This window comes from Trichosurus vulpecula, chromosome 8 (genome assembly GCF_011100635.1).
Source record: "Trichosurus vulpecula isolate mTriVul1 chromosome 8, mTriVul1.pri, whole genome shotgun sequence".
NCBI classification, from domain to species: Eukaryota; Metazoa; Chordata; class Mammalia; order Diprotodontia; family Phalangeridae; genus Trichosurus; species Trichosurus vulpecula.
The window spans coordinates 53,341,814-53,357,374 of record NC_050580.1 but is presented as its reverse complement, the minus strand read 5'-3'; the positions used below and the strand labels follow the sequence as shown (position 1 = coordinate 53,357,374).

The 15,561-nt window shown below is 43.1% G+C and overlaps 1 protein-coding gene across 1 annotated transcript in view; it reads right to left on the bottom strand.

The window, feature by feature from the left end:
- Nucleotides 1-7,501: 7,501 nt before the first annotated feature.
- SLC29A3 (solute carrier family 29 member 3) overlaps nucleotides 7,502-15,561 on the bottom strand; it is a 73,946-nt gene continuing 65,886 nt past the window's right edge. The window contains exons 5-6 of the mRNA XM_036769557.1: nucleotides 14,838-15,000; nucleotides 7,502-10,859 (exon numbers count right to left, since the gene is read on the bottom strand). Of these exons, the coding sequence (XP_036625452.1) occupies nucleotides 10,193-10,859; nucleotides 14,838-15,000 (830 nt within the window). The 3' untranslated portion in view covers nucleotides 7,502-10,192. The remainder of the gene's footprint in view (nucleotides 10,860-14,837; nucleotides 15,001-15,561) is intronic.

Sequence of the window (15,561 nt, the reverse complement as noted above, 5' to 3'; positions counted from 1 at the left end):
GATTAGCCTGGGAAGGGGGAGTTTTCACTTGAGACATTCTAAGTGTCTGACACGTAAAGCCCATGCCGTGAAGCTTCCCCTTCTCCACCACATGCCCTGTAAATCTCCCCTCAGCTTGGATGAGCTTTATGTCTTGGCTGCCCATAAAGCACCACTGCCTCTGTAACCAATTACAAGTGATCCCACACTAAATACTGCAGAAACATTTAGTCCAGTCTCGCTAACCGCCTTCATTCCCCTTAGACAGATCCATTCAGCCTCCAATCCAGCTCTGTGTGGGCTTCGTCCCTAGACCCAACAGCTCAGCAGCGTCCAGGAAGAAGCCCTCCACTTAGAAGAAGGCCATGGATGCCATTCGACAAACATTTTTCCAGTACCTACTATGTGCCAGGCACCAGGGATGCAAAGACAAAATACAGGATGGCGACTTAGGTTTCATATATAAAGAATAAACACCATCTAGTAACTGCCCTCAAGGAGCTTACAATCTAATGACTGGCAGCAAATTGTAATGGAATGATCACTGCAGCCTCATTCAGGAGGAATGTGTGTTTGAATCCCACCTCCTTTGTTTATGATCCATGAGCAGATCATTAGACACCTCTGACCCTCAGTTTTCTCATCTGTCAAATGGGGATGCTTACCTTAAAAGGTGGTTGTGGGGATCTAATGACATGTTTGTAAAACTGCTTTTCAAAGCTTAAGGTATCATATAAAGGTCTGTTATTATTGAGCAGCTGGGTGGCATAGTGGATAAAGCACTGGGCTTGGAATAAGGAAAACTGATCTTCGTGGGTTAAAATCCAGCTTCAGACACTTCCTAGCTGTGAGATCTTGGACAAGCCACCTAACTCTGTTTTCCTCAGTTTCTTCATCTGTAAAATGAGCTGGAGAAGGAAATGGCAAACTACTTCAGGATCTCTGCCAAGAAAACCCCAAATGGGGTCATGGAGAGTCAGATATGACTGAATAACAACTGCCCAAATATGACCCTGGCCAAGTCACTTTGTCTCTTAGTGCCCCAAGCAGCTCTGCAAGTGAAAGAGCTGGTAATGATCTTCACTGGTAGAGGAATTTTCCTTACTGGAAGCTCCCTATATCGATGAGATCATAGGTCTGCTTTTTTAAAGAAAGGACATATGCATAAATAAGTATATTATAAGGTAGAATGTGATGGGTCCAAAGATGAGGCCAAGACCAAACACTATAGGAAATTGAGGAAGTGATCACTTTCAGGTGGAGAGGAGGGTGATCAGGGAAGACTTCATGGAAGAGGTGGCAGCTGAGCTAAACCTTGAGGGAAGATAAGGCTTTCCACAGAGGGAGATGTGGAAAGCATGTATGTTCTGGCAGATGAACAAACAGCCCGCACAGACACGCAGAAGCCGGAGAGAGCAAGACAAATTTGTGGAGGAACAAAAAAGCTTGGTTTTGTGGAAATGAAGATGTGACCATTTCATCTAACAGTCAAATAAAACTTGAAAGGTAGGTGGGGAGCAGATTGGGGGAGGGGCATGTCTAAAGCACAAGGAAAAACATTGCATTTTATTCCTTCTGAGCAAAATAGGAGTCAGTGAAGATTTGTGAGCATGGGAGGACATGATCAGATCTGTGCCTTAGGAAGACTGTTTTGGTAAGAGGGCAAAGGATGGAACAGTGTAGGAAGGAAGGGCCTCTGCACTGAGCTCCTGGGATAGCCACTTGACCAGACAAACCTCCAATGAATATGATTCTGTGTCAAATGTATCAAAACTTTCATTTAGGGTAAAACAGTCATCCTGTGAGCTAAAAGAGCCTTCAAACCATTAAAAGGATGAAGGAGAATCACATTTCTAGAATTCTAAAAAAATAGTTAACATGTATTTTAAGAAAGTATGGAAAAGGGCAGGGTTTTGTTAACATTTTGTGGGCATTTTGGGAGGAGGTCTGTTTTTCAGATGGGGAGGGAATTAGGCACAGTGGAAAGACATTAACTTGAGAGTCCAAACACTTGGATCTTAGTCCCAACTCTGCCTCTCATTTGTTGTATGGCCTTGGGCAAGTCTCTTCACCAATATAGGCCTCACTTTCATCAATGATACAGTGTGAGGATTGCACAAGGTGATACAAAGGACCCTCCCAAGGCTAAGATTCAGTGGCTCTGAGACTCAGGGCACTTTGGGGCTTATCTTGAGTCACAAACTCATAGAACCTAATCCAATCCTTTATCATTGGACCATATAATCTTTTTTTTTAAAAATCTACAATAGGAGAAAACTTGTTACTGCTCATCCATGTGAAAAATGTTACTTAGGGCAATGGGCAAAATGTCTTTTGGCAGTGGTATAACCTATTCACCTTGGAGATCAACAGCCCAATTTCAGAGAGGAATATGGTGAATCTGACTCACCAGTGGTCTACTAATTAAGTCGAAAGGGTTCTCAATTGCTGGGATCTCTTTTCTATTCTAAAGTCTTTGTATTGGGGTGGAGAGATGAACCATATCAATAACAGTAGGAGTGACTCCTAGAGCAAAGTTCTCTATGAGCATGGCCTCAATACCACCTCAATACCTTTACACAGGTCTCAGTTTGTCTGAGACAGACATTGCCCTCGACACTGATAGAGAAGGTATGAGGGGCAGTGTTTGGGATATATCACATATAAAGATTTAAATTAGAAGTGAGACAGAAAGGCTCAGTGGTCCTTAGAATGCAGGGGCAAAGTAGAAGGTGACTTATGGCCCTTAGTGTCATTTCCATCAATAAACCCATCTCTGTTGAACCATCCGATGGCGCCAAAGAATTCAGTGGTAAGAACTTTCTTTTCTGGGTCTTCTATAGCTTTAGATGCCGAAGAGCGTAGGGGCTTAAGCACCTGAAGTTGCCAGGTTTCATCTGCACAAAGATTGCTCACTAGATGAGGACTTTAAGGGTTGGTTAAAGCAGGGCCAGTGATTTGGGGGCGGGGGACACTGCTATTCCCAGGACTCTTGGGTTTACCTGTTCATCAGTAACAATTAGTTGGTGATGGGTATTGTTAGTAGCAAGGATAGTGGTCCTCTTCCAGAAGAGTTGGTCCCCATGATAATTGCTGTGGGGAGGGAGATAGAAACAAAGCTAGAGTTCTATGGGGGCACTCCCATTCCTAAGGCACAATGCTCTATGCTAAATATAGAGAGCTTATGGTGAAGAGCAACCTCTACCAATGCATATGGGACTTTCTCTTCAACTCATAGTCTTAGAGAGTTGCTTAGAGCCCCAAGAGGGTAAGACTTGTCCAGGGTCACACAGCTAGGAAATGTCAAAGGCAGGACTTGATGCTGAGGTCAGCTTTCTAGCCCCTATGCCCCATAGCCTCTAAATATTTACATTTCAATAAATCCATGATTTCATGAATGAGAACACCTTTTGAGTGCAGACTACAACTCATACACACTCTTCCTTCCCTTATGATTCTTGTACATGTCTTCCCCTCAAATCTCCACAGAAGATCTTCCCAGTGTACTAGAGACCTTCCCTGGATTTTTTTAACATTCCTGGTCCCTTGCTTTTACTATACAGTCAACCCATTTCCTTTTCTGATCATCACTTTCTTGGATGGTGTTTCTTATCATCTTTTGGATAATATCCCATGGTATCTTTGTATCTACCATACATCTCCCCTTTGTCCTTTGGGCACAATGTAGATCAGCCCAACCTACCTCTTTATCCTCAATGGTGGTGCTGGACTTGAGGTTGAGTCCTGCCTCAGCCAATCACTGGTTATATAATCCTGGGCAAATAACTTTAACCTCTGTCTGCCTCAGTTTCCTCATCTGTAAAATGGAAATAATAATAATAGCACCTACTTTCTAGGGTTGTTGTGAGGATCAAATGAGATAATGCATTGAAAGGGCTTTGTAAACCACGTAACTTCATTTTATTGCCTGGTGGTCCACTCATAACTCAGACTTTCCAGAGATTATGGTATCCTAGGATTTGTATCACTAAGAAAGCATGTGTGTTAAAAAGATGAGGTTTGTGCCTGAAAGCAGCTTGAGATAATTAAAAGCCCCATGGGGTTTTCCAAGTGCCCCCTCCTTTTTACTCAATTCTAGGCCCAAATTCATTGTCCCTCTGTAATGCCTTCCCCAGGTAAATCCACTGATAACCAAATCCATGATGATGGAATCCACTCAATGGCCTGGCCTGCCAACTGCATGCCAGAGTCTGAAGAAAAGTCAGTTTTCTTCCATTTAGTTTCTCCTGTGTGGATTGCTAGGTTAATATCTTTTGGGTAATCAATAAATCAATAAGCAATTTTAAAGCATGCATTATGTGACACGCACTGGCCTAGGCACTGAGGATATTAAGACCAAAATAAAAAAAAAAGAAATCTGTCCTTGTTCTCAAGGAGCTTGTATTATATTGATTAATCAGACACCTCATTGAGGAGACCCAGAAATGTCATATGCAATCAGACTGCAACAATTATATTGAAATAATTGGTAATAGAAAGATCACTGGTTCCCAGAAACAGATCTTTCTATGAACCAATTATTCCAATTTCCTCCCCAACTGAGCCTTTTACCAGAGCTGCCAAATGGACTTTTATTTTCTCCACTCACTCTCTGTAGGAGGGGATAATGCAAAGTGAAATATCCCCAAAACGGGCAGCTGTAAGAGCAGGATAAGCAAATGGCCCGAATCGACCACAAAATGGATAATCAGACGGCCCCTAGTCATCAAGCAATGCCCGTATTTTTCTCCCCCAATAAAGCAATCGATTGGAAATATGAAGACTGATTCAAACCACCTTTTCTGTCCCTGAGCCAACGGGATCGCCCTGGCCACATTCTTTCTTCCTAGGTCTAGTAGAATCGAAAATTTCCATAATCATGGAGTTTCCTTTAAAATAAAGTATTATTTATTAAGAGCATATCTCACATGTGATTCCCTTGTCAATCAATATCAGTGGTTCCCTATTGCTGTTAAGGGAAAAAAATACAAACTCCTTTGTTTAGCTTTTAGAGTCTGACATAGCCTACCTTTCTAGCTTCTCTAAATATCACTTGCCATTCTAACATCTAGCCTACTTGGCCTTCTCTCTATTCCTCATCCACTACCATGTCCATGCCTTTGCGTTGACTGTCCCTCATGCCTGGAATGGACTCCTTCCCTACCTTAACATCACCCAGTCCCTTTCTTCAAGATACAGCTCAAACATTGTAAGGACAAAATCTTTGAAAGACTTAAGAACTCTCCTTAATGGAATGATCAAACACAATTCCAAAGGATCAATGATGATGCATGCTGCCCTTCTCTGCACAGAGAGGTGATGGACTGATGGTGTAGAATGAGACTTTTTTTTGGACAAGGCCAAAGCAGGAATTTATTTTGCTTCACTATTCATATTTATTAGAAAGGTGTTGTTTTTCTTTTACCTTTTTCAATGAGGGGAGGGGGTCGAGTAGGAGAAAAAAGATTTTTTTTATTGAAAAAAGATATAATTAAACTTAAAAAGGAAAAAATTTAGCTCTGTTACCATCCTCTGCATAAATCCTTCCTTGATGCCTTGCTTCTACTAGTCTCCACACCAGAGGGTCTTATATGTAACTCTTTTGCTTATTTCGCATATGTATGTATGTGTATATGTGTACACATACTGTACATATGCATGTAATACATGTATTAACTTTATATTTATTCTGTATATATTTTTACATATACTTGTCTCCTCCAGTAGACTATAAGCTTGTCATAAGTAAGGATTGTTTTGGTCTTCGTGTTGGAATACTCGGAGCCTAGCAGTACCTGGACCATAGTAACTACTTACTACTTGCTGACTGAGGCATTCCCCCAACCTCCTTCGCAAAGCCTTGCTGTCCCACAAACCACAAAGTGACTTGTTCTTCTACCTGAGTTCTCAGACATACTGCCCACTCCTTAGGTCAGATTTCCCTACCCTCCATCTATAAATTTTCTATCACTAAATACATGTTCAAGATAAGTGATCCTAGGACAACAATCCTGAAAGGCATTGAAAATTACCCCCAAGTAATCAACACGGAGAGGTTTGTTAGGGTATGCAAGGAGGCCGAAGGTTCTTGGAGGTTTGGACAGATTCTAATGAACTGGGAAGGCTCTGAATGTGGATGGATGTTATCAGAGAAGACAAAGAAGACTGCCCGCCATTTTTCTTTAGCCAAGTCACTGATCTCCCCAAGCTTCCGTTTCCTATCTATAAAATGAGGCGCTTGGACCACATGGCCTTTGTGGTCCCTTCCAGCTCTATGATCTTGTATGATCTACTAAGGTATGAAAGAATCACAATAACATACCAAGAAGGGAGCCGAGGGTTGTTGGGAAACAATCAACATTATGAAAATCAGGGGACATCTAGGTGGCAGCGCACTAGGGCTGGAGTCAGGAAGACTCATCTTCCTGAATTCAAATCTGGCCTCAGACACTTCCTATCTGTGTGACCCTAGGCAAATTACTTAACCCCTATTTGCCTCAGTTTCCTCATCTGAAAAATGAGTTGGAGAAGGAAATGGTAAACCACTCTAGTATCTCTACCAAGAAAACCCCAAGAGGGGTCACAAGAGTCTGATATGACTGAAAAATGACTAAACAACAACATAAAAATCAGTGCTAAAAAGAGGGTGAAAAACCCTTCCATTTACAAGAGGGGAGTTTTAGGCTCCCAAAGGGCATGAACAATGTGTGTCAGTCTGTTTGTGTGTGTGTGTGTGTGTGTGTGTGTGTGTGTGTGTGTGTGTGTGAACATGTATATATGTGTGAATATATGGGTGTGTGAATGTGTGTATAAGAATGTTTTGTGGGTGTGAGTATATGTATGAGAATATGGTGTACATGTGAGAGTGTGTCTGTGAGTGTGTTTAGGGTCAAGGTGGAATGGGAGGGGGAGTAGCAGTTCTTTTTAAAACAGAAAAGGTTTAAAGTTTCAAAAAATCCATCAAGAGTATCCTCTTCAATTCTCTAGCTAAAAAGCATGAGAGTTTACTAGACTGAAACTTTTGAAAATAGAAGCTTCGGCCAGTGGGTGGATTACTGACTGTTTCCCATTTTAATCAGCTGTTTTGCAGTAGCAGCTGAGGGGAGGGAGAGAGCCTTGCAGCTACTGTGTAGTCGACAGGTCATTGTCACTGGGCCATGAAGAATAACCTTCTGGGCTGGTCCCATTTCTCCTGTTGTTTACACCACTCCTTCATAAGTCACCGAGGTACCCTAACACCAGACGAAAGAACACAGTGGGGACCTGGAAAACATGGAATGCTTGGAGCATCAGTGTTTGTCAGTTTCCAGATCAGCTTATTCAGGAACATGGTGCTCATGAATAAACCATCTGTCTCTCTCTGTCTCTGTTTCTCTCTCCCCCCCTCCATTTTTCTCTCTCCCTTTGTTTTCTTTCTCCCCCACTTCTCTCCTCCTCCTTCTCCTCCTCTTCCTTCTCTCTCTCTCTCTCTCTCTCTCTCTCTCTCTCTCTCTCCACCCCCCAGAATAAATGAATAAATGGGATGACAAGCCCTCTTTGAGGTGGGATACCAGTGGCATACCACCTAGTTCCCATTAAATATACAAGTATTAGTTGGTCCCTGAAACAAATGTATGGACATTGTCATGTTATAAATGGCAACAGTACAAGAGTTCCACCCCTCCACCCCGCCATAGAGTCCCCAAGGACCATTCTGGACCACTCTTGGATATCTGTAAATCCATATGAGACACTCAGTGAGATGAGACAAATTACTGCCTAAGCTCACAGTAATGCAGGAGGAAGGTCCTTTTCAGTTGGTTGTTGGAGGCAGAAGTCAGAGAATCTCAGAGTTGAAAGTGGTCTCGGGTCCATTCGCCCAAGCTGACCAACTCTACCACAAGTAGCCTTTGCTTAGAGACCATCATTAAGCCAGAACTAAACCCCCTTTCTAGATGGCCAGTTCTACTTTGGGGATGGCTCTAATTGTTAGGAAACTCTTCCTTGAATCAAACCTAATTTGGCCTCTCGGAAATCCCCACCTGACGCTCCTAGATCTGTCCTCCAGGGGCAAGCGATAACAAGTCTAACCTTTCTTCCATGTGACAATCTTTCAAATTCTTGAAGAGAGCTACTATCTCCCCCTTTCATCTTCCCTTCTCCAGAGTGAACACCCCTCATTCTTCCAAATGATGCTCATATGGCATGATCTCAATGTAGTCGTGTACCTTTGTTAAGTGGCTTAGTGTTTGAAAACTCACTTTCTTCACAACGATCTCATGAGGTAGGTATTGTATTTTCTGTTTAAGGAAACTGGAGCTCATAGGGGTTGAGTGACTTTCCCATGGTCACCCAGGGCCCTTTTCATTTCCCTCAGTGTGTCTCCCCATTTGCCCCTTCTTCTCCTGAGAACTTGCTCCCAAGCCCCCAGTCTTCCAGTGCTCCTGATTCCCAATACGCTTTGTGTTAAGTCCAACAATATCATCTGTGACAATTTCATAAGACAGAAGGTGGCATGTTGTAGAATGGAGTTCCCCAAGCTAACCTGGCTATGGATCACTTCTGGGCTATAATGGAATCATCATTGTTGGTCCCAAGGTCCAGTATGGAGGGGGTCAGGGAAATTTTGAGCAAAACAGAGAAAGTTAGGCTTATATTCATGCTGAAAAAATGCTGCATGTAATACATAGTTTTTGATTCATACATAGAGGGGAACCCCATGATACAGCCCAAGGGGTTCTTAAACTGAGGTCCATGGACTTTGACGATTATATTTTGATATAATTGGTTCCCTTTGTCATCTATGCATTTTATTTTATTCACTTACAGACCTTATTCTGAGAAAGGGTCCCCAGGCTTTGGTGGGCTGCCAAAGGGGTCCAGGACAGAAAAAAGGTTAAGAATCCCTGGTGTAGTGTTAAGAGCACCATATTTGGAGTCAGTAGCATGTCAGAACGGATAAAGCATTGAATGTGGGGGTTGAGAAGACTAGGTTCAAATCTTGCCTGACACTTACCAGCTACATGCTCATGGGTCCTTGCTAAGCCTCAGGCTTAGCAAGCATCTGAGGAATGGGGATAATACCCGCACCATAGGACTGTTTTTAGGTGCAAACGAGACAATATAAAGTGCTCGTGAAATTTAAAGCATTATACAAATGTCTCCTATTAATACTTGTGTGACCTCTGCTGCTCTGTGACTCAGTTTCCTCATTTGTAAAATGAGAGGATTGGAGTAAATAATATCTAAGGTCCCTCCCAGGCCTTGATTTATGATAATATATCCTACGCATCTTCCTAACTGAATGTGAAGGTGTCTTCTGGAATTCAAGGGCTATCTGAAGACTGCTCTTCTAGCCAAGAGTCATCCGAAGAACAATCCTTCAGGGTTGAAGAGAATTGTAGAGAGAACCCACAGCTATCCAGCAAGCAGCCAAAAATTCTATCTCTACATTCCAGGGAGAGATAAAGCTTTAAGGCTCCACCAAGGAACTCAATCTTAGTATAAAGAGGTTTTGGGAGGTTTTTGGCACAAACTACACAAGTAAGAGGTTGAATGACTGCATAGGAAGAGCAAGAAGCCAGTCCCCAACTATTAAAAAATAGAATTGTTAGACCCATTGCAAATAAGGAATATACTTAAAGGCAGAATGTCTTGTTTTGTCCTGGGCCTGTGATTTCACCAATTTGGGGAAATCCCAGAGTGGAAATGCCCTCCAGTGGATGCAGCTTGACAACTCGTCTGCAACCTTGAGTCTTACAGAGTTGCCTGGCTCATGCAGAGAGGAAGAGATCTGACCACAGCAGCACAGCTAGTGTGTATCAACAGTGGGTTTTCCTGACTCTAATGCTGGCCTTCCGTTCAGTACCCAGACCCTTCTTTTAGTCAGGTTCAAATGTCTACTGGATAATGCTTCTTTAAGAAGACTATATGTTCCTTGCATGTCTGGACATATCTTTATTTCCTCATTTAGCCTTCCAGTTGCTTGAGTGCAGCCAGGTCTTCTGCTTCCTTTGGTTCTCTCCAAAATAGCAGGCAACAGAAATCAATCTATGGTCCATGATTGACTAATGGACCTTTCTCTTCTTCAAAAGGCTCCTTACAGAAGTCTCAGAGTACCTTCTCCAGGGCACCCTGGGTACCCTACCTGTTACTTCCCATGACATTTTGCTTTGCTCTTGAGATGTCTTCAAGGGCCAAGGTGGCACAAAGGCTGCCACCTTTTTCTGTCTTCCTAGATGAGATGGACCACCAAGGCAGAGCAGGCTGACCCCAAGGCTAAACCCAGACACAGGTAAAATGACATCAGCACCCCAGTAGCCTCGGCCAGCTCCTTGGGCATGATCCTGGGACCATATATTAGTGCCAAGGTACTGAGGTAGCCATTGCTGAATCCCAAGAGTGAGATAAAGATGCATGGATATATATCAGAATTAAAGAATACCTTGTCCAGGTGATGCCGTGGCTGATAGTTACAGAAGATGAAAAGGGGAATAAAAAATGTCCTTAGGAGAACTAGTGCAGGGAAGAGTTTGCTTTTAGGCCCTGGAACCTGAATCCAGGCAGGGATCTGCCGGCCACACAAGTCAGCAACATTGTTTAGGAGGAAGCTGGTGAGGGGGACAAAGAACTTGTTGGTCCACAGAGATCCAGAACTCTTGTTGACTGACTCGATATTGGAGGAAAGGGCAGGGAAAATGATGATGGAGATGAAGAAGACATAGACAACACAGAAGCCCAGCATGGCTGTCTTCTTCAGGATAAAGGGAAGAGGTGGAATGCTTGGGTCCATTGTCCTACTCATCTGTGGTGGAAACTTGAGGAGGCTTGAAGGCTGCTCCTCTTCACTAAAGGAACCACCTGAAAATGCACGACTTGGCTCAGCTGGTTTCATGTAATACCTGAAGGGAAAAAAAATAATAATAATTGACTTTAGGAAAAATTGGTCAAATCCAATGATAATGACCTTCAAGGTAGTCTTGAAATATGAAGTGGGGAGGGAGAATTCTCAGATTACTCTGTTAAGCTAGAGTTTTGTGGTAATTGAATATTGCTTGCAATATATGGAACATTAATTACAGCTTGAAAATATGGATATATAAAATTTTAAATTTATTTAAAAGCTGTAAAAATAGCTAATGTTTATATTTGTATTTATAAATACATTTATATTTATTTATATTATATTGCCTTAAGTATGGCAAGATACTTTCCATGTTCTATGTCATCTAAGTCTCCCAATACTGTAAGCCAGGTAGTACATATATTATTATCCCCATTTGACCCATGAGGAAACAAGAGTTGCAAAGATATTGACTTGCCCATGTTCACAAAGTGAGTAAATGTCAGAGACAGGATTCGAACCTAGGTGTTCCCATCCCCAAGTTTAGCACTCGGGCCACTACAAAAGAGAGGAACACAATCAGAGAACAAGAGAAGTCTCCTTAGGCTGCCCAGGGTAGGAGAGCTGGGATGACAAGTCAATAGAGCCTTGCTCTGGCACCGCCTTGGACTCCCACTATGTAAAGTTGAAACAATCCTCTCTCATAGTCACCCAGACTCAGGGATACTATTAGATTAGGACATGATGGACAGCATAAGGCACCTGCTGGTGATTCTGAAAATCTTTTCACTCAGCCTCTTCAGCATTTTACTGATAAACTATCTGAATTACTAAAAACTACAGATTACAATCTTCAAAAAATTTCAATAGTTTGTCAGTTCATTTAAACATCCCCAACTAGCATAAGTGCTAGAGAATGAGAGTCCTGGACAAAGGCCAGTGGGAAGTGGGTTGTTTCAGTCCTTAATAGACCTCATGGCCTACTCTTAAATTGATTGGACACAATTCATTTCAATTCAACATACATTCATCAATTACCTAGGTTATGCAAGTCCCTAAGAGTATTAAGACAAAAAACAACAGCAGTGCCTGCCTGCCCTCAAGGAGCTACCATTCTCCTGGGAGAAAAACAACATGTATGCAGATAACTAAATACGAAGAAGGTACAAAGTTATTCCAAGACATTCCGGAAGGGGGAGAAGAAAAAGGAGATGAAGACAGGACTCTTGAATAAGTCATTTAACCCCTGTGGGCCTCAGGTTTCTGGAAAACCAGCAGGAGACTATCTGGGTTGCACTTTCCTTGCAGGGAAGTGATAAGGATGTGTGAGATAACGTTGATGAAGTCGGGTCAGGTTGGGAAGAAATACCCCTGCATTAAAATTATGCACAACTGAACAGGTCGCTTCATTCGGTCTTGAATTCTGCTTGATTTCATAAACAGTGCCTAGAGAAAGGAGCCATTTTACTTCCTTCTGCCCCCATTAGATCCTTCTTCTCTAAACAGCTTGAAGATTGCTCTGTGCCAAGTTTCTCTGGCTAAAGAAGCCCTGCCTTGCAAGCCCTACCAAACTGACATCTTCCCGAACTTATCCCCAGGTTCCAGCCCATGGTATTTTTTGTCCTTGTTTCCCTAATATGGATATTTTATATTTTTTGTAGATAATATTCCATTTCCTTTGCCTTTTTGGTTTGGCTGGTGCACCACTCTATTTGAGAAGCACCCTGACTTAGTGTATAGAGGGCTGCCAGGCTTTGAGCGAGGAAGATCCGAATTGGAAGCCATGAACACATCATGGGCAAGTCATAATAAATGCCCTCAGCCAATTCTCTAAGACTAAAGAGGAGTTGCCAATCTGTGCCAGTGGATGGAATTTTCATGCCAGGAGTCACCACAGGTCTGAACTCAGCCAGATTGAGTAGAGCAGGTTCTGTTTTGTTCCTCTGTTCCATTTCTTCTCTTTTGGTTCTGAATGTATAAGACCCCAAATTTAGAGTTGGAAGGGTCCTTGTAGCCAAATCAACAAACATGTAGCAAACCTCTACTATGTACCAGTTACTGTGCTAAAACAGTCCCCACTCTTAAGGAGCTCACAGCCTAATGAGGGAGAAGTCCAACCCCCTCACTTTTAGAAAATAATCTCTAACCTAAGGTCACCCAGGGAGTAAATAGTAGAACTGGGATTTGAACCCAGACCCTGGGACTCCAAGTCTAGTTCTCTTTCCATTGTACCAGTTTGCCTTTGTCCCTTTCAGCAGTCTGCATTTTAAGAGGAACATCCTTCCAATGCCTCCAATCCCCTCTATCCTTCACAGGTTAGCTAGATGAGCCCTGACAAACTCATTGACATGCAATGGTTATACTTTTCACTCTTAATTAAAATGCATTTTCTTCATTTGGTTCAGACTGAGTGGACTCAGGAAAAACTACCCAGGTCTCTGCTAATAGTTTTCCATAGTTTCAGGACTATTTCATTCAAACCCAGAAGTTTTGACCACTCAACCAACAAAGGCACTAAATGCTGTCCCAACCTGACATTCACATGTCTGTCCCTTTATTTCTAGTTAGTTCAGAACTAGATTTGAGTTGTCCTAGAGTGTCTTCCAGAGGAGGTAGTGTTTGATTCTCGGGATCTTCTGGACTCTTCTTGGACCCACCAATCCCTCTCATTCCCTCTTGAGCCAGCATTATTCGGAATCACTTGCCAATGGAAATGCAGATTTTTACCTTTATGTCCCTCAGAGGGGCTTGCCACCTGAAATGGTTGGTTCATGTTTTCCAAACAATTCTAACCATTTCAAGGCCCATTTTCATAGGTCCTTTGCCCTTCTTCCTTCCAGAAGCTTTGATCGGCTGATGTTAGCTAAGGCTTTGATGAATCCCTATGAATTGGTGAAGCAAGTCAGCCACTCAACTAGACTCAGTATTCTGACCAAAAAGAAGGATGAGAGAGCATCTCCTTCCTTCCTTTGGTTATAGAATCCTACAATGGACCACCTTCAGGCACTGGCAATGATGCCTGGAAGATCAGAATAGAACAGCAATACTTGATTACTTGTTCTTTAAAGAAGAGGACCCTTCCATCCTTTCTTCCATTAGAACCCAAAATAGGTGGATTGGTTCATTTGTTCATTCACTCACACCTTCTGAGAGGTGGAATGGCAAAGAGGCTAGGGCTGGCTTTCGAGTCAGGAAGTCCAAGGTTCAACTCCTGCCCCAGATGCATACTAGCTAGAAGACCATCGCCAAATCCTTGACCTCTCTTGACTTACCACTCTTCAGTAGAGAGAGTTCCTTTCACTAACCAAATCATAGATGCAGCACACACACACCCCCAGAAGGAAAAACAATTAATTGAACAAATATGTATTGATCACTTGGCAAGTGCCATTCCCTAGGGTCAGTAAGCCCTCTAAAACCAAGTGCCACTAGTTCAGCTAAATAATGCTCACGGGGGCCACTTGGGCAGGTGGAAGTTGGCATAGGGCACAAGACCTGGGTTCTCTAGTTCCAGCTCTCCCACTGACTGTGTGTCATCTTGAGTGAGTAACAGCCTGGCCCCCACTACAATTGTTTCATCTGCAAAATGAGAACAATCATTTCTGCCTTTCTACTTCCCAGGGATCACTCCAGAATCAATTGAAATAACAAATGTGAAAGCACTTGGAAAAGCACAAAGGACCAAATTATATTTTAAAAGGAAATGGCAGAACATAAAATGAAGGAGTGAAAAAAGGAGGAGAAAGAAGGGAGGTTGGTGGTGGGGGTAGGGAAGATAATGCATTTGGTGGAAAAAGGAAGAACATCACTAGAGTTGCCTCTGGGCCAATCTTGGAGACTCCCTACCTCTGTCCTGAACTTGTAAACTCTAGTTGACAAGTTTCAGCTAAGAAGCCCACTTCCCCCATTTGTCGGACATTCCATCTCTCACCTCCATTGCCCTCAGCTCACCCTTATCTCCTCGCTGCACTCAACACAACCATCCACCTACACTCAAAAGAACATGGAAGATATCAGAGTTGCAGATCACCCTTACCTGGCATACTCGAGCTTGGGAAGGATCAGATACAACCCAATGCAGATCACGATGAAGATGTCTGCTATCAGAAAGAAAGCCAGGGCACAGTCCGTCACATCTTTGGATGCTGCCAGATCCACCAATGAGGCCACGGCACTGATGGTTCCACCCATGGCCCCACCTATAGCAAATAACCAGACAATGGTCATGGAAAGAGAAGCAGATAATGGAGCAGTGAACAAAGAGGTAAGTATATAAGAAAAGAAGTGTGTGTGTGTGTGTGTGTGTGTGTGTGTGTGTGTGCGCGCGCGCGCGTGTGTGCTTCATATTGTCTACCCGCTCCACTTTTTCCCTCCTGTTGGCCTTGACACTCCATAGACTCAATTCTATCCAACGAGGCACTCTGCTAGTCCTGGAGATACAAAAGCCAAAATGAAACAAGGCCTGTCCTTAGGGAGCTCACAACCAATGACTCCTCTTCCAGCCCTCAGAACTACATCCATGATAAATGGCCTCAAGGAATCCCTTAGTAAAACACACCCTATTGACTCCCATCAGAAACCTCCCCATCACTCACACTCACCTTACATGCCCAATCTCTTCCCAAGTCTTTATCTTTGTCTTCACAGGATCTCCCATAGCTGTGCCCGCCTCTCCACTGCCACAGCCACCACCTCCACCAAGCTACCGTCTGCCTGGACTATGGCAACAGCCTCCTACGTGGCCTCCATGCCCACTCTAA